Raw genomic sequence first — 16,412 nt, forward strand, 5'->3', positions numbered from 1 at the left:
TATGGCTAGTGTGTTTATACCACTTCTCTGTCCACAGGCCATTATAGCTTTCCTGAATGCACTGCTTTGATTCTTGCCATCAGTTCAGGCCGTGATTGTGGTTCTGACCCTCCTAATGCTGTGACTCTTTAATACAGTTTTCATGTTGTTGTGACCCTCAACCATAAAGTTATTTTCATTGGTACTTCATAACTGTAATTTTGCAGACTGTTAGGTTGTGGTGTAAATAACTGGTATGCAGGATATCTGATATGTCACCCCTGTGAAAGGGTTGTTCCACACCCTTAGCCCCACCCCACAGGGGGTTGAAGCCCACAGGTTGAGGACTACTGGCTTAGGAATGTTTTCTACCTGAAGATGATGTATTATACCAGGGATTTGTCTATCCATAGTACTTAGTGGCATCACACAGAAGCTGGCTTATTTGGATAGTTCATCATTGTGAATCAGGAAGAATCACAGTAGAAGATGGGATTAAAGGAAAAAGTGACTAGAATATGTTCCACAGGGAGTGAAATAGAAATACAGGAATTTAAATTGGGGTTGCTTAAAACCTGCAAAAAGCTTAACATATTTCAGGTTTCTGTTTTGTAAACCCAATCAACCTGAGGTTTTTGTTTTTGTTTTGAGATGGGACTCTTAACTATGTATCAGGGCAGGTCTAGAAATTTTGAATCCCTCCTGCCTCTGCTCCTCAGTAGGTTCCTGAAGGAAGAGCCACTCAGCTTCAGTGGTAGTTACAAACGCTGCTCGGGCTACACATTGACTTACTTTTCAGTATGTGAAGTCAGATCTTTTGACGATGGATCCCTTTGTTCTTCACATTGGATAACTGAGCTGACGATTTAGGAAGAGAGAACCTATCCTAAGTCACGTAAGACTTTGTATCTTGCAGCTAGAGAGATGGCTTTAAGATTAAGAGCATGTACTGCTCTTGCAGAGGACCCAAGATCGATTCCCAGTACCTACATCAAGCACATAATTGTGCTTGACACGGATCTGACATGATCCTGACATGCCCTCATGCCTCTGACCTCAGGCATGTGCGCAAGGTAACACAAGTTAGTATTTTTTAAAGCATTTACATCTTACGAGTAAGCATGCTGACTGTAGGAGTGGTCAAATGTTAGTGACCTGCAAGAGGGACTATGAACATGAATTGGCCACTTCACTGAGAATTGCATTTTGCTCTTTGGCCTTGTCACTAGGATATGAGTCATTTTGATAAACAGGAAATTGGATTAACTGATAATGTAAACGTCACTGAAAGTGAGTGGGGTCTCTGACAAATGAGCCATGGGACCAAATCACCAGTATTGTGCTAGCTAGCATTTTCTCGGGGTTCTGTACTTTGACAGTTATGACAGTTTGACATCTGCCTGGACTCATGTTTCTGCTTTTGTGCCTTAGATGGTAGATTTTTGTTTTTAACCGAATTTAAAATTCAGTGTTTCAAGATTTGTATTTACTTTTTGAGATGGTCTCTCTAAGTATACTAGGCTGGCCTTGAACTCAGATACTTCTGCCTCTGCCTCCAGATTGCTGATCTTAAAGACTTGTGCCGCCACACTGACCTAGGTATGGCAGTTTTCATTATACAAAAAAAAAAAGACAAAGGTCTGAAATGCATGTTTGGTCCCGGCCTAACTACCATTTTTGCAGGCTGAAAAGTGGTAGCTGCTTAGTAATTCCCTTGGTGCGCTTATGGTTAGATTTCTTTGTATCAGATTCCAATCCAGACCTCCCTTTCACTTTCTGTGTTTTTTTAATTCAACAACACAGACCTTTGGTTTTATGACAACTCAGCTTAGTTTAGTTTCTTATATACCTACATAGAGCGTTCCCTGGTTGAAAGCCGTCAGTCAGTACTAACAAAGGTATCAGGTTAGCCATTGTTTTCGTAAGCTAAGCCATGCAGGTTAGCTAAAACGTTTCACAACCCGGTCTTCAGCCACCTTTAAAGTGACTGATTTGCCTACCTCTGTCCCTTCACCCAGAAGCTGCATTCTTAAGATAGTACTTTTTAGAAAGAAAGCATTCAGAGAAATATCCCAAGGTGAAGTACTGGTTTCTGTGAAGCTTGTGCGCCTAGCAACTGTCAGTAAGTCCAGCATAAGATCACCTGCAGGCTGCCAGACACTTAATCTGGAGTCCTGGCAGTGTCAGGACACTGCCAGCAAATGCCACAGAGGAGGAGGGCTGTTTCCCCTAACACATAGAGCAATCTTGGTTCTTGGGCTTTTTTCACTCTGCCATTTTTAAGTGGGTTTGCCGTAAGGAAACGTGCTTGATTACAAATAAACTTTAGCAGTCCCACCTTGTGGTTTGAGATCTTCATTATGCAGGAAGGATCATCACTGGGGATGTTAAACTGTATAGAGGAGGAATCCTGAATCCAGTGAAGAGCTAACATTCTTTTACAAGGGAAAAGCTCAGATGATGCTTAAACATTTTAAAATGTGTTTCAGCCTTATAACTGCTGTGAAAATGGGGCGGTTTCAGTGGGATCAAGGAAATTCAGTGGTAGCCCCAGAAGAGCCACAGCGAGATGCCAAATACTGTATTTCTGAGGTCCTCAAGGGATACCCAGGTGAGTTCAATAGCTTAAAAACAACGCTGCGGCGTCATTTCTTTACCCTTCCTGTGGTCCCAATGGTTATTCTCTAGTCAGAGTCCCTCTTTCCCCCTCCCATTCCTCAGGGGTCAAGCCCCTGAGAGCCTGTTGTCGTGGACCATCCCAGCTTTGTCACTAATGCCCAACACGGACACTCTTCATGATAGATACCAGAAAAGCCCTCCATTGGTGCCAGCTTCAATTCCGGAAATGGAGGCTTTCTATGGCGCCCAAGAACAACTAGCTCCTTCCTTACCTGTGCCAGCCTGTTCCCCAGAACAGCAGCTTCCCACTCAACAGTGCTTAGAATTCCATAACCACTTTAACAATGCAGTCCTTTAAAAGTCCCACTGTTTCTCAAGCCACTTCTCTCACCAGCTGAAAGTCAAAATGCAATACGGTATCGTGGACTCTGGACCCCAGAACATTAGTGGGAAATCTGATGAAGTCTAGAGTTCACAGTAAAGGCCCAGCATTGACTTTTCAGTTGTAACAAGTTAAGCATGTAAGCATGTAAACACGTATTGTGGTTGAGACAGTCACACACCTTTGATCCCAGCACTCTGGAGGCAGAGGTTGGTGGCTCTCTGAGTTGAAGGCCAGCCTATGGTCTACATAGTTCAGCTAGAAAGACCCTGTCTCAAAACAAAAGTTTATTAGCATTAGAGGAAGTGGTTAGTAAGGCGCAAACAAGGACTTATGCAGATTTTTAAATGAGTAATTTTAGATTTACATAAAATTTAAATATTTTATTAAAGTTCAAATATCTTTTTATAAAAAAACAAACCCACCAAAGGTCCCAGGGCTAACTGAATCTCAAATTCCTGGGGCTGAGACTGGAATCTGTCTCCCAGGAAGAGCCCCGATTGATTCTTATGCAGACACCCTTTGAAAGCTCTTCTCCATTCCTCGCCATTCCACAACAGGGACAGCTGCAGACTCCTCGCTTTACTTACCTTCTCCCGATTTAGCCTTTTGAATCTTCTGAAACCCCAAAATATAAGTACTGTTCTCTCCTTTTCAAAAATAAGAAATCTGAAATACAAGTGTCCCGGATCAGGCTCTATAAATAGTGGAGCTGGAATTTGAACCAACAATCAGGCTGTATCCTCAGTCTATTCGCACAAACATTCAGCATGGTTCCCATCTTGACAAACTAAAGAACTCTGTGTTTGGGTCATTAAAGAATGGTGTTGCTGCAAATGATTTTGGGGCCCACCTTTTCTCCAGCCTTATCAGGGCTCCACTTTCTGACTACCTTTTCTCCACTGGGTGGAAGTTGAGCCAAGAGAACGAGGTAGAAGTGCCGACTAGAGTCCTGTACGTAGGAAGGAACTGTGGTTGCTCTTCAGCAAGACGCTGTTCTGCCTTTCTCAGAATTCCTCTCTCTCCCCCTGACTTATACTGGAGTCTACTGCTATCATATTGACATAATAATTAGTCATTATTATACTTCTGTCCTATACATTTAAAACCTGAAGTACCCATCTTTTCCTCACATTTTCCCACGATGCCGGGGAGTTTCACTGGAGAACTCCATGGGGTTACCTTAGAGAGTCTGTAGAATTTTGCCCAGGCAAAAGCCCACAAGTAGAAGTTAAGTCTGGCAATAAGCATTCTGACATCTGTCCAAATTATCTGGAGGTGGGTATGGGAACTGGGCGTCACTTTCAATGAATTTTGCTCCTCTCTCAGCTCCTGATTTAAAGTTATTGGAGCTCAAGAGCTGAAGGAAAAAGCCTTTCTGGGAGCTCCTGCCCCAGATACACAGAGCTTACAGCATGCAGTGTGTCCAGCAGGCATCATGCGTACATGTCTATCGGCCCATGTCTCTGATCTTCTGGGCAGGAGAAATCCAGGAACCACAGTCAAGGAAAATGTCGTGCTCACCTCCTCTTCTTTCAATGGGAATTTGCTCAATTTTACTGATAAAAATGCAGCTACTTACACTTTAAGCACATCTGAGACATCTGTTGTTAGTGATAGTGTTAGAACCTGCATCTCTGTTATTCTTAGAAACCGATACATTTCTCCACAGAGGAGAAAAAGACTCTACAGCACCACTGCATTTTCTTCACCATTGCTTTAATGCATTTTAAAAAGTTATCTACATTAATTGGGAACAAAGAAACAAAAATAGACATTTCTTTGTTTTTCATAAATAACTAATCTCCATATTTGATAAAAATCTTAAACCATTATTTTACCTTCCCACAAATATAATACAAAAAAATCTTCAAAATAATAAAGTCAACAAGTTAAGGATCTTGAGACTAAACACAACTGCTGTTGTACTGACTCCCAGGCACAAAACCAAACCAAACTCTCTTCAGGATGCTCTGAGTTTCCTGTTGCTAGTGTTACAGATTCAGAATCACTTTAGTCGTAATCTATAGCTTCAAGCTGATTGTCTACAAATAAAATATTGCTGGCTCTGACTTGTGAGTGCTGGATATGGCATGACAGCGATGATTCTTACTGCATGGGATAGGCACTACACATGTATGCAAATCATACACAGCACTGAATGCCCTGGACTCTAACTACTGACTCGGTATGTGCCTCATTTGGCTCAGTAATAAATTCACCTGCACCAACCCGTATCAAAAGTCACTAAATCTCTCTCTCTCTCATATATATATATATATATATATATAATATATATTACGTATATACACATCCACAAAACATACATACTATACATAGTTTGTAACAAAATGAATTAATATTCTTTTAAAACGATGTACCACACACAGACATTATCCTGGATGAAATAAATCCTGCAATTATCATCAAGCTACCAGAAGGCTCTGAGAGTTTGAAAGAGGTTAGTTACATCCTGCCTACCTACCCTTCACCTTACCCAGGATCACTTGATTGGACTTTGGAGACAAGAAAGGGCACCAAGAGGCAGCAGGCAATTCTTAGCCACTGTACCTCACACCTGCCTAGAATTGTGATGTGCTCAGTCCCGTTTGCCACTTTTGATGTTAGAAAGCACTTATTCAAAGCTTTGTCTCTTCTACCCCCCTTGGTCTTCTTTAGCTTCTTTAGCAGGGGTAGCAGTTCATTGAAATATACAACTACGCTCCCTAGCTCTGGGGGTTCCCATTCTACAAGCCAGTGCAGGTCACGGATGCTGTCATTAAGGCTCGATGTACGGATGTACGGTCTATGACGTTTTCTCTTGGAAGCCAGTGTCAACATTAGTGCTGCCCTAGACCAGGGGGGAACAACCTAATGAATACTATTTTAGAACCAGTGCCATTGGCACATCATTTAAGCTTGTACATGCACACAATTACAAGGCATACACACACAGGCCCTGGTCACTGGGAATGGTCACATGAAGCTATGACAAAGGGGTTACAAGAATAAACCAATAAGGCACCAAGAAAATTGATTTCATCCAATTTAGACAATTCCAAAATGTGAGGTGGGAAATAATGTAAAATTAAAAAAATAAAAAAAAAAAAAAAACCAAACTTTTCTAATATTTGGCTGTCAGAGTCACCGAGGTCCCATATCTAAATTGTCACCCTTTGACCTGTGAAGTATCCCAATGCTCACAGAGGTGAAGGAGTGGCCTAAGACAAGTACCCTACAGCTGAAACCAGCCTTCTAAGTCCTCCCCAGGACACAAAGCTGGCATAAGTTGCTCAACTACCCCACAGCTTCTCATTTCACGTATTGTTATCACAGCAGATATGCAAAGCAGAGGAAAATGCGTGGTGGAAAGAGGGGGTAACCATCTGGACATGCAGCTTCCCTCTTCCCTCCCCTAGGCTGGCCAGAGGCTCATGCTGACTTCCTGGAAACAGGTGGGCTTCCTCTTTGTCCCTCTTAGGGTACAAGAAAAGGGGAGTGCAAAGATGAGAACAGAAACAAGACAGATTTCTGAAGCTTCTTCCAAAGGTGTTACCTGCACAGCCCCTACACCACAGCCTTGGCATCCCATCTGTTTCAACTTCCTTATTTTTCAAAGGGTATTGTTCTTTTTTCTTTTTTCAGCTTTGGCACGTTGCTAAGATGAAAAAAATAATTTTTAAAAATGAATTGTATCACTTTCACCCACTTCATCCCACAACATCTTTTCTAGATTCCTTCACAACTTTGTTTGTGAAGAGGGAACAACCCGAACTAGGCACAGCTGACTCTGGCAGCAGATTCCGGGAAGACAAGCTAAAGAAGCCGAGAGGTCAAGGTGATAAGAAAAGGGCCTCATTTAAAAGACAGGAGAAATGGTGCAGAGACAGGGAGTCAATTGAGGTTCCCGGCAGAGGCCTGTGAATACATAGAATAAGACACACAGGTAGTTTTGCAGCTACCTGGATGAGGTTTTGTGGAAGCCACTGAAATGTTCATTTTGATTCAAGCAGAAGTGATCGAGGGCAGTGCCTTTTACAAATGTGAGGCTTCTGGGCAGCCTTAAGACTTAGGAGTCTTAAGCATTTAAATTCCCAGTGGCAACTATGCATTTCTCCACTCAGTACCTGGGAGGTAAAGCTGACTCAGGCTTAGCTCCCACCCTCCCCACCCCCAGCTGCTGCAAATGAAAACCAGCATGCCTAGACTCCAGCTGTTTTTCTACGGAAGCTTTGTGGAGCTGTAATTGCTTGACCATTTTAGCTCCCTAAGTTTAGTCCCCACTCTTGTCTTCGTCCCTGGGACTTGCTGGCTGATACAGCGTCGTTCCTTTCCCAGGAATGGCCTCACACTCTTAGCGAATGAATTGTTAAACAGATTAGAAGAGCAAACAGGCTTCTCTAATAGCAGGGAACCTGTGTGAGTGGGGTGCCCGCCAACTATACAGGCTCTCTCAGAAGAGGAAAAGAAAGCGAGGCGGTCTGTCCTGCCGTAGCACTGTACTGATCCCTACTACAAAGCTTAAGTTGTGAGGCTTGTCTGTTTTCAGAGACGCCCAGGGCAGGCGTTGCTGCTTTGGGGAGTATCTGGCTTTAAACTAGCCCCGAATTCAGGGACACTGGTCTTCCCTCCACCCAGCCAACGTTTGTTCCCAGGTAACTGGCCTCCTTCCCCCAGTTGGAGCACTTCATTGGAGGGTGGGTGTGGCTTCTAATCATGGCTCTCCAGGAGGAGGAATGAGAAAGGCAAGAACGACTGTTTAACACGATAAAGGAGGTGGGGTAGGAGGAGCAGATAAGCAATGGGAATTTACTTTAATTACTGGAAGCATATCCGTTTTTTGTCCATTAATCTAAAAAGAGAGCCCCCTTTATTAAGTACTTCCAGAAGAAGGGAGCGGGTTTATTTTTACTGAAATTTGTAGCACAAGTTTTTTGTTGTGTCTTTTTTTTTTTTTTTTTGTATTTTTAAACAATAAGGGATCACTGGGGCTTATGAAGAACCACCCACTCCCCCTCAGGCACAAAGCTCACCACCTCACCAGTTCAGAATTCACTCATCCATCAGCCATCCCTCAGGCTCTCACTCACTATGGCCAATGTTTACGCCCAGCACTATAATGCTACCTCTAACGTATTCAGGACACGACGCTGGCTCCTTCAGGAATAAAAATGACGGCAGCCGGCTGAAAAGAGCTCAACTCTTGCTGAGCCAGGTTAAGGAGGCTCACAAAACCTCTAGCCCCCTCACCTTGTCACTTGGGGATAGTCCTAACTACATCATGGGGAAGACTTGGGGCTAGACAGAGAAAGAGCAGATGGCCTCTAGCCTCCAAGTGTCTTGGACGTTTTAGACAATGTAAGGAGAAAGTGGCTAAAAAGAAAAACACAAAACACTCTACACCTTCCCAGTCACAGCAGCCTTTCACTGTTCACATAAAAAAAAAAAGACAAGTAAAAGAGATGTTTTTTCCCAATTTAGACCACACAGTCCAAAAAAAAGCAAGAAACCTGAACCAATGGTAACCTCATTACAGTGCCAGCTTGAGGATTGTGAAGCCCCCCCCCCAAGCAAAGGTAAATTTTGTTGCCAAAATGCAACCAAGTTAAAAAATTAAAATACATATAAGTTAAAAACAGGGAACTTCTAAAGAAGGCAGTAAGAAACGCAAACCAGAACGCGCTGCACTGGAGCTGAGCCCCGGTAGAATACTGGGGGCAGGTAGATACTCTCTTGAAACTGTCCAAGCCCGCTCAGGGAGGGGCTTCAGCACCAAGAAGGTAAACGGAAGTGACCTTCACAAAGCTAGCAAGCAAAATAACCCTCTCCTTCAACTCCCAGCGCTGTCCCTAGGCCTCGGCCTAGGCCTCCAGGCCTCCTATACGTGCGACAGAGACACTTGCTTGTGGTAGGCGGCGGCGGCGGGGCCAGGCGGCCCGGTCCTGCCGGTGAGCGCGGCGCTGGCCTCCGCATAGTCCCCAGAGGCCATAGCGCCACCGCTCTTGTGGCCCCGCCGGGAGCTGCAGCAGCAGCGGCTGGTGAAGCGCCGCCAAGACTCCAGGGTCTTGCCGGACCAGATCCAGACCCCCGACGTGATGCCCACCACCAGGCACATGAAGTACTTGAGCATGAGCACCCAGTACTCAGGTTTGGCGCGCGGCTGGCCAGCGTCAGGTCCCGGGCACGCGCAGGTGAGGGCGGCCTCCCAGCTCTCCCGGTAGTGCTGCTCATACAGGTAGCAGGCCACCACGATGCTGGCTGGCACGGTGTAGAGGAGGGTGAAGATGCCGATGCGGATCATGAGCTTCTCCAGCTTGTCCGTCTTAGTGCCGCCCTGCTTAATGACGCTCCGGATGCGGAAGAGCGACACGAAGCCCGCCAGAAGGAACAGCGTGCCCACCAGCAGGTAAAGCACCAGCGGGCCTAGGACGAAGCCTCGCAGCGAGTTGAGGTTTTGGTTGCCCACATAGCAGATGCCGGCCACCGGGTCCCCGTCCACGGAACTCAGTGCCAGCGCCGTAATGGACTTCACACTGGGGATGAGCCAGGCGGCCAGGTGGAAGTACTGGGCATAGCCTGCGATGGCTTCATTGCCCCACTTCATGCCGGCCGCCAGGAACCAGGTGAGCGACAGGATGACCCACCAGATGGAGCTGGCCATGCCAAAGAAGTACACTAGCAGGAAAACGACCGTGCACAACGCAGGGCCGGTGGTCTCATAGTGGATGTGGCTGTGCTCGCGGCTGCAGGCGACGCTGGCGTGGCCCACGACCAGGCGCACCAGGAACCCCAGTGACACACACAGGTAGCACGCGGACAGGAAGATGATGGGGCGCTCCGGGTAGCGGAATCGCTCCATGTCAATGAGGAAGGTGGCAACGGTGGTGGACGTGGAGATGAAGCACAGCACGGACCACAGGCCGATCCAGAAGGTGGCGAACGTGCGCTCGTCCGGGCTGAAGGACGGCTGGTAGCAGGGCACCGCACAGTTGGGCACCTGGCCCGTGCGCACCTTGTTGTAGAGCGGGTGTGTCTCCTTCAGGATGGGCACGAAGGGCTCGCGGCACGTGCACACGGACGGGCCTCCCGAGGGGCACTCACCTCCGGAAGACGGCGCCCCCGGCGGCCCGGGGAGGGTAGGTTTGGCTGGGAAGGACTTGGGGGAGGCGGTCGTGGCTTCGCTCCGGTTATAATCCATGCACAGCACCTCGGCGTCGCCGCCCAGCACCGGGAGGCGGTCGCAGCTCATGCGCTCAGGCCAGGCGAAGCCGTACTGGCGCATGAGCGGCGAGCAGCCGGCCTTGGCGCGCTCGCACACGGAGCGGCACGGTGGCAACGGCTTGTGGTAGTCAGGGAGGCAGATGGGCGTGTACATGGAGCACAGGAAGAACCTTAAGTCCGGCGAGCAGTGGATCTCCACCAGCGGCCAGAACTGGTGCACCTCCAGGCCCGCCTCGTCCTGCGTGTCGTGGTTGAACTGGTTGGGCATGTGCGTCAGGTTGTAGCCAATGCCCCGGCACATGGGCACCGTGATTTCCTGGCACACGGGGGCCTTGGAGGCGGCCGCTGCCCGGCCCACCAGCTGCGCCAGCAGCAGCAGCAGCAGCGAAGGCGGCGCGGACGGGTCAGGCCGAGCCATCGCCCCCTCCTTCGCCCGGCCTCTCGCTGCCCGTCGGATCCGCGGCTGGGGCTTCCCTCTCCCTCCCTCCCTCTCGAGTCTTGAACGTGACGCTCGGGCTGGCAACCTGTTGTTTGCTTTGGGTTTTTTTTTTCCTCTCTCTCTCTCTCTCTTTAAAGAAATCCGTCCAAAGATAAACTGTTTCGGGAAGGCGCTGCCTCCGCCGGGCAGCGCTCAGCTCTACGCCAGAGAGGGCTGGAGAGACGATTAGGGCTCCGGTTCCAAGGACAGAACTCTTAAGAGAGAAGGTAGGGAAAAGAGAAAAAAAAAATCGCAACCACTCCTCCTGGAGGAGCGTCGGCCGCTCGGTCTCTGCAAGCGGGCGCCAATCGCTACACGAACTCCTTTCCTCCCCTCCACCTCCTGGAACCAAACTTCAGACTCGCTCCCACCCCGCTGCCCGCGCCCGCCTCCCTCTCCCGGCCAGGCCCTGCAGGCTGTGCCTGGGGCCAGGGAGCTCAGTGCCCGAGAAAGGGACGGGGGAGCCGGGAGACCTGGGGTTCGGGGCTCTCACCTCTGGAGATCCTGCTGGGCGGCAGACGTGCGCAGCCAGCCGGGCCCCTCCGCCCCGCGACTCCGACCCGGGCCGGATCTGGGAAAAGTTTAACGACGAGCTAGGTACCTGTGGCGGCGACGCATGGCAGCAGGTGGGGAGCCGTTTCAGAGAGCAGGGCGCCCCTCGACCACGGCGGGCGCGGGCCGGTGAGCCGCCTTGTCTCCCTTCGGAGCCGTCTGCATGCTTCGGGCGGAGCAGGGCAGGGGCAGGCCGTGCCTTCCACCGGTGTCCCGGGGTCGGGGTGAAGGGCAAGGGCGCCGGGCAGCGCCTGGAGATGCGGCGGCCGGAGGGGACCCCGCCACCTCACAGCGCAGCGAGCAGCCGGCGCTGGCCGCCGGGCCGGGACTGCATGGTCCGCGCCCGCCGCCGCCGCGTCCCGCCAGCCGCTCGCCGCCTCCCCTGCAGGGGGCTCCGCGCTCCAGCCGAGTCCGGGGGGCGGGCGGGCGGGCGGTGGCGGCGCTCTGGGGACGCGCCCCGTCCGGCTCCTCCCCCGAGCCCTCGCACTCTTTCGCCCACCTTCAGCGGAGCGCCGAGCGGTGCGCGACGGCAGCGGCGGCGGAGGAGGAGGCACGGCCGCGGGCTGACTGCCCTCTCCCGCCCCGCCCGGGTCACCTGCCTCTAATGCCCGCCGGGAGGCCCCGCCCCGGGCCCGCCCCCTCCCGCCCTGCCCAGAGCTGGGCAGCCCCGCCGCGCGCTCCCCTCCACCACGTCCCCGCCCACCGCCCCGACGTCCGGGCCTCTCCGCGAGCGCCCCCCCGCAGCCCCGCCCGGAGCCGGGGCAGCGGAAGAGCGTCGGCCAATCGCGGGCCTGGAGGCGGAGGGGGCGGGGCCGATGCTAATCAGGCCTCCCGGAGAAGCCGGGCGGGAAAGCTGGCCCCAAGTCCTCCTGGAGTTTCTCCGCGGCTGTCCGCCGCCGTCGGGCTCGCTCTCCTGGGGGGGTTCTGCTTTCTGAACGCCTCCTTCCAGGGCTTCGGGCCACCCCTCTCTGGCCGAGCGTCCCTATCGGGCCCCCGCGCTTGTCAATTTCAGCCGCGCCACCTGTCTCCCTTCTGAGCCGCCCCGCCCGGTGCTGGGTGACAGACGCGCCTAGGGCTTAACGAGCAACCTCGTGTGGGTTAATCGTTTACACCTTGATACGCCGTCCGGATACCGTAGGACTCTGAGGCCAGCGCGCCTCAGGACTTGACCTACAGCAGCTGAGCTAACAAGACAGCGGGGACCTGCACAGAGTAGCGCCCCTCCCTGTAGGAGCTCCTGGCGCACAGTAGGCGCTCTGATGGCACACCTGGACTCTGAAGCCAGAAGTTGGGGCGGCAGGGTTCACCACCATCACCACTCTCCCCCTCCCGCTGGAACTATCGAGGTCTCCCAGGCTCTGCCTTCTCCCATAGGCAGCCAGATCTTAACCGTTGTGACAGGAGAATGGGTTTCCTTACAGTTTTGGAAGTCTCTGGAGATGTTAGTCCTTAGCAGTCGAGGTTTATAAGTTCCGGCGGGTCCCGCAGAGAAAAACTCCTGGGCTGGGGCCGCGCACGGCTCGGGGTGCTGGGTCCCAGGGTGCTGGGTCCCGCAGGGCTAGCTGCTGGGCGCCCTGGCGAGGTTGGGACCCGGGAAGGGGGGCGCACGGGGGCAGCCGGGGGCCGCGGGAAGACCCGACGCGCGCAGTGAATGCAGGGACGCTCAGTGGCGCTCTCCTGTTGGGTTTGTAGACTGCAAGTTTTAAATGTCCCACAAACGCTCCTTTTTCTCCGGGTTCTAATTAGGGTGGGAGACCGAGGTGTCTAGCGTGCTTGAAATTCATTCACACGCTTACGAAGAAGTCTTTAAATTGCACGCTGCTCCTTCCTTCCGCTGGCGGGGGGGGGGGGGAATGTGAAATAGGGGGAGGGCACAGGGATACTGGAAGGACTCTGAGCTGGCCTCCCTGGCTGAGATCTGTTGGGTGTTGTTATTGTCTTCTGTGCCATTTGTACAGGCTGAAAACGAGGCTTTGTGGAAACTGATGGAACTGCGTGTTTTAATCTCACTCACCAAGTTTAAAAAGGAGTAAACCACCTCTTCACAGACATCGCAGCTGTTAATACATGTTTAAAATGTGCATCTCTCCGTCCCCTAGAATTCTGTAAGGTGTACATGTTTAATCTCTTTTGTTCTTAGTAACTGCTGGGCCCTCGGGGTCTGCGAACATCTTAGGCTTGGAGTCGGTGGAGACTGAAAGACTATAGCACGCCAGTCAGAAAAGGAAGGAACCCCCAGTGGAAAGTATGTGCAGCCTGCCAACATGCCAAGGGAGGCCTAGTACCCTTGTGTATGTTGCTGCGAAGGACAAGTGTTGGCTAATAATAAAAATTATTTTGAAGTTGGAGAATGTAAACCACTCACACTGGAATTTAGCCAGAATGCTTGTGTTGTTCCACTGGGTTCTGACTAGAATGTTATTATCCACTGCTCTGTCAACCTCTCTCTCTCTCTCTTTCTCTCTTTCTCTGTATAGCTCTGGCTGTCCTGGCACTCAAAGGTCCAACTGCCTCTGCCTCTGCTGTACACTACCACTGCCCAGCTTACACCAGCTTACACTTCTCATGTTTGTTTTGTTTATTTTTGCTGCTGTTGTTGTTTTGTCTGCATGTATATCTGTGTGAGGATGTCAGATCTTGGAGTTACAGACAGTTGTGAACTACCATGTGGGTGCTGGATTTGAACCCTGGTCCTCTGGAAAAGCAGCCAGTGCTCTTAACTGTGGAACCATCTCTTTAGCCCTTCAACCTCTCTTCTTAATCAACAACAAAAATCTGACTTTTGCTTGGAGATCCCAAATAACAACAGTAGTTATGGAAGGAAACAGCAGCTGGATGTGATGGCTTGGACTTTTTTGTTTTGTTTTGTTTTGGTTTTGGTTTTTTTATTTTTCTAGACAGGTGGGTTTTTTTTGTTTTTTTTGTTTTCTATAGCCTTGGTTGTCCTGGACTAGCTTTGTAGAGCAAGGCTGGCTTCAAACTCACAGCAATCTGCCTCCCTCTGCTTCCCTCTGCCTCCCTTTGCCTCCCTGAGTGCTGGGATTAGGCTCAGACCTTTAAACCCAACAGTCTAGAGGTTCAACAGGAGGATTCTGAACTTGAGGATAGCCTGGGCTACACTGGAAGTCTGTGTCTCAAAACAAAAACCAAACCAAAAAAAAATACAGTGACAAAATAAAACACTGTATTATTTTAATTTTGCCTTTACCCCATATATTATTTTAAAGATTATTTAAAATATGCTGGCTGGGCCTAGAGCAATGTCTCGGCAGTTAAGAGTATCATCTGCTCTTGCAGAGGACCTGCGCTCAGTTTCCAGCACCCACACAGTGGCTCACAACCATCTGTACCTGCAGTTACAGGAGAGCTGATATCCTCTTATGGCCTCCGTACCAGGCATGTACTTGGTACACATGCAGACAAAACACTCCTGCACAAAAAAATAAATACATCTAAAACCAAAACAGCTTCTAAAAGTATGCTGCCTATTTAACATACCTTAGGCAAGCTGCTAAATAATTAATGTATTCTACTTCCTGTAATGCTTATAATAATCAGATAAAGAAACTGGCACCAAAAGGAATCATTGGGTATAGTTAGTCCACTAGAAGGGTAGAAATTAATATCTTTACACTTCATGATTATTACAGTTAATAACAATAAGATACAGTCATAAATTGATGATAATAGATGTTAAGTGTTTACACACAAACACACACACACAGATAAGTATGTGGGCTAGAAATGTAGCTCAATTGGTTGCCTAGCAAAGACAAAGACCTGGGTTCAGTCCCTAGTACCACCTAAAACTAGGCATGGTGGTCATATAATCCAGCACTCACAGGTGGAAAGCAACAGGAGATGACACTGAGCACCGGCCTCTGACCTCCAAATGTGCATGCACACATGAGTACGAACCCACACACACGTGGGTTCATAGTGTGTACATACAATGAATACATGACTTAATTTAAAACTTAATTTCAAGATTACTTTTAAAATGCAAAAAGTTTTCTTCTGAGTTTCAATTTGTTATACTAAACACTAGAACACGTATTTTTTTTTTTAAAGATCCAGTTGTTTTATGCACTGGAGACCGAACCCAGGGCCTTTCCCATCCTAGGCAAGTTCTCTATCACTGAGAAAGGCTCTACCGGCCCATACATATATTTCACATTTAACTTTCTTCGTTATTAGCGCTGGAGGTGTGTGTCCTGGTGCTTGCCTGGCACTCAGAGCTCTCCTTCCACCCTGGGTTCCCGGGATCAAACTCAGGCCAGTGGGTTTGCAGGGCAAGCTCTTTAGCATACTGAGCTGTCTCCTCAGTCCGAAGACAATAGTTCCTAATTTTGTTTTTGTTTAGTTTTTTTTTTTTTTTGAGACAGAGTTCCACTGTGTAGCCCAGGCTGGCCTCAAAATCACAGCGCTCCTCCTCGCTCTGGAGTGCTGGAATTAAAGGTGTGTGTCACCATATCCAGCTCTGGAGATAATTTTTTTTAAATAATTTATTTATTTTTATTTTATGTGCATTGGTGTTCTGCCTGCGTGTATGTCTGTGTGATGGTGTTAGATCTTGGAATTACAGACAGTTGTGAGCTGCCATGTGGGTGCTGGGAATTGAACCCAGGTCCTCTGGAAGAGCAAATAGTGTTCTTAACCACTGAGCCATCCTTCCAGCCCCCAGAGGTAAAATTTTTAAGCACTTGGAACTCTACCAACTGTCCTCAATTAGTTTACTCACCTGTCCCTCCATAAAGCCACTTAAACAAATGTCACACTTCTGATAAGTGCTATATTAAACATGTTTCTGCAGAGTCAAATTCCTAAGATTAAACTTTTATATTTTATATAAAATATTATATATAAAAAGCATTATTCCCAATACTATAGGAATGGGTGAACAGGTAGCCTCTGTATACTATTTATTTATTTATTTATTTATTTATTTATTTATTTATTTTTGAGGCAGGGTGATACTATGCAATCTAACCTTGAACTCTGGAGGCTCGTCCTGCCTCCATCTCTTGAGTGCTGAGGGCACAGACCCATGCCACCATGCCAGGCTCGCTGTGTACTATTCACTGTATTGATAACTGGGGCGGAAATGCTGCGTCTACTCCACAGCCTTGCAGACTCGATGAATGAATGAGTGGCAGCTGAGGTGAGCTTACCGCATGAGCT

At 49.1% G+C, this 16,412-nt stretch overlaps 1 protein-coding gene and 1 long non-coding RNA gene across 2 annotated transcripts in view; one reads left to right on the top strand and one right to left on the bottom strand.

Annotated features, from left to right (window-relative positions):
* Positions 1 to 4,682: 4,682 nt before the first annotated feature.
* Fzd5 (frizzled class receptor 5) lies at positions 4,683 to 10,747 on the bottom strand. Its single transcript, XM_021642025.2, has one exon. It carries the CDS (start codon positions 10,617 to 10,619, stop codon positions 8,859 to 8,861), a length of 1,761 nt encoding a protein of 586 aa, XP_021497700.1. The 5' UTR covers positions 10,620 to 10,747; the 3' UTR covers positions 4,683 to 8,858.
* A 57-nt stretch (positions 10,748 to 10,804) lies between these two features.
* The window catches only part of LOC132648077 (uncharacterized), a 130,116-nt gene continuing 124,508 nt past the window's right edge, over positions 10,805 to 16,412 (top strand). The window contains exon 1 of the long non-coding RNA XR_009586456.1: positions 10,805 to 10,906. This is a non-coding gene — a long non-coding RNA (uncharacterized LOC132648077). The remainder of the gene's footprint in view (positions 10,907 to 16,412) is intronic.

The sequence above is a fragment of the Meriones unguiculatus genome, chromosome 15 (assembly GCF_030254825.1).
Source record: "Meriones unguiculatus strain TT.TT164.6M chromosome 15, Bangor_MerUng_6.1, whole genome shotgun sequence".
In the NCBI taxonomy this organism is placed as follows: Eukaryota; Metazoa; Chordata; class Mammalia; order Rodentia; family Muridae; genus Meriones; species Meriones unguiculatus.